Raw genomic sequence first — 8,642 nt, forward strand, 5'->3', positions numbered from 1 at the left:
GGGGGGGGGGGGGGGGGGGGGCGAGGGCAGAGATGGCGGCATGCGAGATTGCGCACGAACCCCGCTCGGGCGAGATGTTGGCGGATTGGCAGCAAGCGAGAGGTCTGATGGAGCGGAGGGATAAACAGCGTGGAGTGAGACCTCCCCGCGCTGATCAAAGACGCAGGCAAGACATGCATTCTTTTTTTTTTCTTTTCTTTTTTAAAATGTGAAGAAGGTCGTAGCAGCATAGCTGTGGCTGTTGCTGTAGCTGCTGGCAGCTCCAATAATTGTTTGAAGCGCGCGTTGCGTTTGGGGGGATCGACTTGGAGGCAGCAAGTAAGAGACGCACGCATCGCGCATCGCGAGGTTTTCCAGCGGACGTGCTGTACCGGTACCGGTACCGGTACCGTTTCTCGGTGGGAGCGCGTGCCTTGTTCCTTGTTCCTATATCAGCACGAAATGCGCGAATCGTGAATCGAGAATCACGAATCTTGAATCACGAAGGCTGCTTGCTTGCTTGTCGGAAACAACGGCGCTGAGGGGTGAGATCAGCTAAAAGACGCTAAGGATGCATTAGCGTCGAAGCGGACAATTTCAATCGCAGTCGTGAGTGTGAGTGCAGAAGGCGAGGCCGAGGCTAAGCTAGACTAGATTGCGCGCAAGTTTTCAAGTCTGGCTCTTGACTTGACTGTGATGGCATCATCTTCCACCAAGGAGGCACCCCCCGGTCCGCTTCTCACAATCGCAACCGCTCTGCTGCTGCTGCTGCTGCAAGAACGAAGCAAAGCATTTCACGTCGAACCCAAGTCTCACTATGCAAGAGCATGCGTATCAATCAAGGTCTGCCGAGAGCGGCAATTAGGGCGTGGCATATGTGCGTAAAGGGGGGAAGAAAAAAAGTGCGTGAGCCTGCAGCGTTCCGCGTCACTTGATTGAGCGGGCTGTGTGCTCACCGCGCACTGCGTTTGCGGGCGTGTCTGACGGCGGGACCGATTCAAGACTCGGAGCCAAGTATTCGGTCAGGCGCGCTTCAGCTGTAGCTGGCTTGGCCGGTCTAGCAATCACGGCTATGGCCCCCCGCGAGTCCTGAGGGCCGATCGATCTGGACCGACTTGCTGCTACAAGTCGTGAGAGAGCTTGTGTGGAGGTGAGCGAGTGTGTGGTCCACAAAAGTGACTACTATAGGTGAGCCATGCCATCCGCGATCTGTTGCCTCTGGCACGCATCTGCGCACACCTTTCCTATGATTGGGCATTTCTCTGTGCGACCGGACAGGTCGGAGGTGAGCTCGCATTGAGGCTGTCGTGCCACCTTTGTCCTTTTAACGGCGAACGTGAAGCGCATCTAGAAAGAGTCGTGAGTGGGGAGAATGGCGCACGAATGCGCGGCCAGCAAGTGTGCTGCTTTGTGCAGCGATGATGATGCGTGATGGATGATATCTGTGAGGATTCGGTGAGCACTTTGTTGGCAGAGCGCCTTCCAACAATCATCACCGCCTGCGGCAGAAGAGAAGCTTTGCGAAGTGCGCTTCGTGCACAAACGCGATGCGATGCCTCTTGCCGCATTCAGGTCGGGATAGGAAGTCGGTGGGTCGATGAAGATTGCGCTTGTTGCGGCATTCGGGAGGTCCCGCGTACTTCGCGTTGAGTGCGGGACTCAACTGGGTTCATCGTGATGGGTACGGAGTAGATACCTTCTACGGGCCAACGGGATCCACTTCACCTCGTGTCCAGAAGCGCAATCCTGAATCACTTGTTGTCGAGCTGCGCAGATGAGAGGGGGAGGGCGCTTGCTTGAGACAGGCCGAATCGAGCGCTTGCAGGGTTGACGAGTGAAATTGCTCGTAAGCGTGTTCCCCGTCAATGAGGTGCGACATGAAGACCAGTCCTTTGCATGGGACGAAATGACAGCGGCAATGGCGCCTGTGCAGAAGCCTTCACATTGGAATCGAGCAACCCGATTTGCACGCGAGCTGATGTGTCCTCACGTTTCGAGAAGGCGAGCGAGACGAGGAGGATGATTGTGATGACAAGTCGCGATGACTAGTCTACAACAATGACGATTGCGAGTGCGAGTTCAGACGAGAATGTCGACCAGATCGACGCTCTGACAGCCCTGACATGCCGCGCCAAAAGGAAAGTGGAAGCCATCGTGATTGCACCGTACCTGACAAAGACAAGCAGTCGATCGCAGCTCGGAGAGACCCAAACGGGACCGCCCGACTCGCAATCTGACCGCTCAATGTGCCTCTGATGAATGTACCTGTATCCACGCATCATAGGGGGCGTGTGTGGTGCAGTCCTGCAATGAAGACCACAACCTGTATTGGATGGTGCACTCGCACAGTGGCCAGCACAAACAGACTCTTCCGCGGTCTGATGGCGTCAGGGGGCGATGCATCTGCATTCAGCGATGTCAGGCGTGCCTTTCTTGCAATCGAATTGGGAGCCGCTTTTGCTGTCGCAGCCAATCTGAGCGACGAAGGGTACAAGTATATGAGCGTTTCGGGGAGTCGCTGAGTGTGTACCTGGCGCTCGGCTCTCGTCATCGAGGTCCCAGCACAGGCCCAAGCCCCTTGGCAGGGACATTCGTTGTGAATGTTCTGCGAAGGCTAAGGAGCAATCGAATGGCTCGCGACTCGTTGACCGTGCGCGTACACAACAGCGGGAGTGCTGCCTGCTTGGTACTCGCCGACGACTCATCATCACACAGCAACGAAGCCTCTGGTCGAGCTCCATCTGGCTGGCTGGCTGGCTTTATGAAGGTGTATGCACATCAGCGAACATCGCCTCAGAGCGGCACCCAGATGATCGAGATGAGCTCATCCGACCCACCCGCCATATAATATTGACCCACGCCAACCGCGGCTTCAAATGAGGCGGAGAGAGGTCAATTCTGATTCGTGATTGAACTGGATTGTCTGCGCTGAACGATGCATAGCCACGGTCCTGGATTCGAGATCGAGCGCCAGCGCCTTGTTCATGCATGGCTGGCTGGCGCCTGGCGCAGCCAAATGAGGAAGGAGCTCTCATGATGACTCGTCGTGACTTCAGAAGCGATCTACAGCAAGCATCTCAGCAGCAGCAGCAGCAGCAGCAGCAGCAGCAGTCACTATACTGAGTCACAGAGTGGTTATAGTCAAGATTGTTGATATCCGCGTTTATTGCAGCAGCAGCAAGCAAGCAAGCAAGCAAAGGCAATTTAACTCTTGACTCACGACTCGATCGACCTCGGAGCTAGAGCACGTTTTGTCGCGGGTGAAACTCAATTTAACTTGCATCCGTCGTGCTGCTGCTCTCTGTGTGCGCAAACTGCCGCGGGCCGCGTGTGCTGATGGGTGTATAGGCGCTGACGGGCGACTGCTGTCTGCGCGCGTAGTGCTGCATACATTACCGGCGCCCGAAATCACGAATACCTGCATGCCTGCCTGTATAAGCGCGCCCGGCTTTGTAGCTGATGTAGCTTTTTTGCTGCAGCAGATGATTGACCGCCCTGGAGCCATGCAGGACTCGAATACTCCGACCGGAGCCTACGCGTGCATCACCACCAGGCAATCTAAGCTTGCTTCCTTGTCTCACCTCTGACCGCGCTACTGCCTGCGGTTCCGGCCCGCATCACTCATCGCGCGGTTGCTGCTGCATGCTGGATGTCTCCTCCCTGGTCTGCACGCAGTGAACCCCCGCGCGCGCGTTGCTTGCATATATGCTGCGCTCAACAGGCTACGATATAGCGTGCGTGCATGCTGCACCCAGGATCACAGCATCACAGCACTTGCCAGCCTGCTCGCGCCGTGTACTACTGTATGTACAAGTGCCTACCTTGGACTTGCAATAACCCGCCGCCCTCAGCTCAAACGGTCGTCATCTATAGCTCCAAAGAGGCTGCTGCTGGCTCACCTCACCTTGGTCCACAGAGGTCGGGGCTACGAGAGCGGTTCATCTGATGCGCTTTTGCGCCGTCACGTCACTCCTCAAAGCTCGTCAAAACTTGCGACTGGTTGGGATGAAAGGACGAACGAGACTTGCTGCTGAACCACCATTCCCCTTCCCATCGGCTAAGCCCTTTATATTTCAAGATTCCGTTGTTGGCGTTTTGGTCTTACGCGCGCAACATATAGCAGCGCCCGACCAAAACCTCCTCTTCTTCTTCTTTGCTGGGACCATTTTCCATTCCAAGAACACCGCTCCGCTCCAACGGTTCCAGCTTTCGCTGGCCCTGCAGCTGCCCTCCGCGTGCCTGGCGGTTCCTGACCCGGGCACACGCCCTGCAGTCCTGATTTGCGCTCAGCAAGCCGCGCGCAAGCCGCGCGCCCAGCAGCAGCAGCACACGCGCGCCCGCGCCCGCGCCCTCTAGCAGCCGCTATAGAGAGCGAGCGCACTCTCTCTCTAGCTCTTCTCTGTGCAAGCCCGCGGCCGCCTGCTGTTCTGGTCGAGAAAGACCCGTTCGCGCGGTGGCTCCTAGCAACACTCGACGAGACTACTGTTGTGACTCACACTTGGGGCTTCCGTTCGGCGCACCTCCTTCACTACGACGCAGACCATTCACGAGTCTCGCTTTCTTGACTCACAGCTGCTGCTCTGCCCTGCCCTGCCCTGCCAACGGCATTCTATCTTGGCTTTTCCCCTGCCACTGTCTCTTTTGCCCCTCAGCGCGGCTTCACCCTTAGCTGCGACGCCCCCTGGTGCATTTCGGTGATCTACTAGTCCCTCTGCTCCTCTCCAACGCGACGACGAATCTTCGATCTCCTCAAGAGGACCCCTCTCGCCTGCGCACGTCTCGTGTAAAGCATAAGCTGCAGATCACAACCTCTCACAGGCAAGCCCATCGTGTCGAGATCCATTGCAATGTCGCTCCCCGCAGGTCACGGCCTGCCGCCGTACCTAGCGGCTGCGCACGGCTATCCTGGCACGCCACAGCATGGAGCAGCTTCCATGCTTCATCATCACGGCACCCCACACTCTTCGTCTGGCTACGTGCACCACCCAGCTGCTCAGCCTCAGCCTCATCACCACCACCACCACCATCAATCTCACGGCATACAACACTCGCACGCTCACGAGTACGGCGGCAGTGGACACGTCGTCGGGATGGCTCATGGTCAGCACCCCGGTCAGATGCAGCCGCATCAGCGAATCCCTTCGCATTCTCAGATGGCGCCTCCCTCAGCCATCCCACCTTCCTACGCCGCTCCCATGAACGCTGGCTATGCAGCATCGCTGGAATCGCGATCGTCACATCAGGCACAGCAGTCTGTCCCTTACAATGGCTACACCCCCAACGGCTCATCCTCTGCCATGCCGTCGCACTCGCAGTACGCTCACCATTCTCCCTACACTTCACCCGTCATAGCGAACGTCTCCAACGCGATGCCCGCATACGTCACCGAGGGACCGATCCAGCAAAGTCCGCACACATCCTTTGCCCAGATGCGTTCGCAGAGCTTTGCGAGTGGATCGGGGCAGCAGGGACCTGTGCTCGAACGAAGACCGTCGGAGCCCGTCACGAGGCGCAAGCGCAAGTCACCCGACAGCAGCAGTCCGACTGGCCTGGAGGATGAGTTCAAAATCGACGGGAAGAGCATCGATGCAGCTGGCGGCAATGTGACAATGTTTCAATGTCGCGGCTTTGGGGATTGCAAGATGGTCTTCACGCGCAGCGAGCACTTGGCTCGCCATGTCAGGTGAGTCTTGATGGCGACGAAGGAGCATATCCGCAAAAAAACCTTCTTCCAGCGTGCTACGCAGCTTCCAACGCTTGTCGAGTCTAAAGCAAGACTCCTGTGGCTGACGCAATTGGATCCCACCTCTTGCCACGCAGGAAACACACTGGCGAGCGACCGTTTCGCTGCCACTGCGGCAAAGCCTTTTCCCGATTGGATAATTTGCGGCAGCACGCTCACACTGTGCATGCCGACGAGGCGGAGCGCAACGAAACCATGATGGCCGAGCTGACAGGCTTGCACACCACGCTGGCAGCATCTGCTGCGCAAGCTCAGCATGCGCGGGCACAGGTGCTAGGTAAGGCAAACACACTCACTGGCGGACAGACAGCCAGCGCTACGAATCGCCGCAAGTCCACTGGTGGACGTCTCAAACAAGAGCCAAGAAGCGACTCGCGCCGCGGGTCTTGGGTAGAAGCGCTCTCGCCAGAGATGAATGCTTACGTATCACCTCAGCAAGCGGCGCACGTCGCATCTCCCTACGCCCAACGTGGCGGCGCCTTTCCCACTGCGTCTCATGTGGAAGGATTTGGTGCCAACTCGCCCGTGTACCACTTTGGTTCGCGGGGCAGTCTGAGCGGACCTTCAGGGAACGCCGCTCAACCTTCAGAGCCATTGTCGGCGCCTGCCCATGCTGCGTCGCATGGTTTCGCATACACCTTCCCAGCGCCGAGCGAAGCCAATACGCACGGGCACGGTGGCTACGAGCTGGACAACAGACATCATCTGGGCGGTGCTGCAAATAGCGGCTATCCTTACGGCGCCGAGATCCATCCTCCCTACCCTTCACGGGACCATCTCGAGCCTGCACACAACAGCGCACCTGCCGAGTCCGCTGACTGGCGCTTCGACCCACATCACGGCGCGCCCCACGAGTATCAAGACGCACCACGCAGAGTCAGCCAGCAACCGTCGGGCTTCCAAAGCACACTTGCTGCACATCTCCAAATGAGGACGCCCACGCTGGCCAAGGGACGCGTCTCGCCGCCCTTGCCCGGCAGCTCGCATGGTCGTCCATTCTCTTCGCACGGCGCTCGGCCAGGCAGTGCGGGCGGGCCGCCAAGCGCCGTGTCCGACCGGCCCATCTTGCCTCCCCTATCCAGTCTGAGTCGGCCAGGCACTGGACACGGGGGACCCTCTCCTGGAGGCATTCCACGCAGCTCGCACGGCACTGGCTCGGCTCTGCCGTTTGGTTCAAACCTTGGTGACTCGAGCACCTCAGACAGGCGCCCCGGTACCAGCTCTGCCAACGCAGGTGACTTTGGCACTTCTAGCAGCACCGTTCCCGCCGCTGTGCGCGGTGTTAGTCGCCCTACCTCACGGAGTGGCCTGCTCGACTTGACCTCGCTGCCGAGCCTAGTCTCGCCAATCGAGCCCCGCCCGGCGACAGGCTCCAACAGCAGACTACCTTCGAGGGCGGGCATTCCGAGCAGCTCGGCCAACGCATCTTCTTCCGTCTTTCGCTTCCAGCCACCGCCGCTTCAGCGAGATGGGCGAGGCGTGCCTGGTGGCATCTTGGAAAGGCCTGGCAGCTCCTCTGGCCCGCATGACGTCAAGAGTACTGGCTTGAGCCGAAGCAGACCAGGAAGCTCGAGCGGGCCACGCGGTGGAGTCTCCTTTGACATTTTGCCACCTTTGATCGATCGGGACCGCGACAGGTTCAGAAGAAAAGCCGCTGGCAAAGGCGCTTCGCCCGGTCCAGACGCTAAGCGCTTACGGCCCTCGACGAGCGGCGAGCTGCATCGTCCGCCACGCTTTGGCGAATCTTCCTCTCGAGACGAGCCCAGCATTGCCCCTCCGCCTGCCGATATGATGCAGACTCGTCGCGTGAGCATCGCAAATCTCTGCGACGTCCCATCTCGCTCCAGATCCCCGCCAGACTTTGCCAACGGCAAGCGCTCGCACCGGGAAGAGTCGAACGAGCGAGATCAGAGCGAGGATGAGGATGAGGACGCTATGCGCACTCGACCTGGCACGACGAACAGCCTGTTCACAGTTGCTAGCACACCCGCCGCTGATGAGGATGATGACGACAAGGACGGTGTGAAGAAGGAAGAAGCGGGTGATGACGCTTGAGACGCCGCACGTGCTAAGCTGGACGATTGCCCACGCTCTTGCATTGCAAGCACCGAAAGACGCGATGCGATGCGAATTTTTTGCTGCTCTCTTGCATTTCCGTTCCCTCTCCGCTTTCATCAGAACAGTACGCGCCGCGACCTTTCCCCCGTTCTGATGCTGCGCCGAGTCTGCTTTGTCAGACTTGGTTTTTCTCTTTGTATTAGAATCATTCCGCACATGGCTCCACCATATTTGCTGTCAGAGCGCACCCCATCCACTCATTCAAAAAAAAAAAATGTATCTCGACGACCTCGACCCTGACGGCGCGCTTTTGTGCCAGAGCGGATCGCTCTCGTCGTTAGCACATGCGCTGAGCGTGGAGAATGCCATTGCGTCCACATTCACATTGCTACGTCACGCGCTGAATTGATCTTCACCACAACGGATAGCTGACATGACATTGCGATCAATCACCTTTGGTGTGTTGATGGTTGGATCTCACCTTTAGCACGCAAGGCGGTAGCGCCCCCTCCGCGACATAGATGCCGCCGGCACGGCCAAGCAGGAAAGCTCATATCGACGCATATGCTGCAGAGAGCTAGCTGACATGCAATCAAGCGTGGACTCGACTTGCTTCCTTAGCGTCGAGTGCGCGCTAGGAAAAGCGTTGTGTGATAAAGTTGGGGGGGGGAGGGGGAAGGGGGGCTAGGCTAGGATAGGCCACAGAAAGCGACGAATTGTGGGCGCGATCGAGACGGCAATCGAGCGATCGGCACTATGCAAGACTGCTACTACTACTACTACTACTACTACTACTACTACTACTACTACTACTACTACTACTACTACTACTACTACTACTACTACTACTACTACTACTACT

General features: G+C 57.9%; 2 protein-coding genes across 2 annotated transcripts in view; both read left to right on the forward strand.

Moving 5' to 3' along the window:
- The first annotated feature begins 4,346 nt into the window (after positions 1–4,346).
- Positions 4,347–8,141, forward strand: IE81DRAFT_319616 (hypothetical protein). Its single transcript, XM_025512773.1, has 2 exons — positions 4,347–5,662; positions 5,800–8,141. Exons 1-2 carry the CDS (start codon positions 4,827–4,829, stop codon positions 7,775–7,777), a joined length of 2,814 nt encoding a protein of 937 aa, XP_025372940.1. The 5' UTR covers positions 4,347–4,826; the 3' UTR covers positions 7,778–8,141.
- A 294-nt stretch (positions 8,142–8,435) lies between these two features.
- Positions 8,436–8,642, forward strand: part of IE81DRAFT_126286 (hypothetical protein) — a 1,808-nt gene continuing 1,601 nt past the window's right edge. The window contains exon 1 of the mRNA XM_025510231.1: positions 8,436–8,642. Within this exon, the coding sequence (XP_025372941.1) occupies positions 8,537–8,642 (106 nt within the window). The 5' untranslated portion in view covers positions 8,436–8,536.

The sequence above is a fragment of the Ceraceosorus guamensis genome (assembly GCF_003144195.1).
Source record: "Ceraceosorus guamensis strain MCA 4658 unplaced genomic scaffold IE81scaffold_3, whole genome shotgun sequence".
NCBI classification, from domain to species: domain Eukaryota; kingdom Fungi; phylum Basidiomycota; class Exobasidiomycetes; order Ceraceosorales; family Ceraceosoraceae; genus Ceraceosorus; species Ceraceosorus guamensis.

Bases quoted from the DNA above. Each gene is read 5' to 3' on its own strand.
- IE81DRAFT_319616 (XM_025512773.1), top strand. From the start codon at position 4,827: ATGTCGCTCCCCGCAGGTCACGGCCTGCCGCCGTACCTAGCGGCTGCG. The intron at 5,663-5,799 runs GTGAGTCTTGAT...CTTGCCACGCAG, and splicing joins CACTTGGCTCGCCATGTCAG to GAAACACACTGGCGAGCGAC.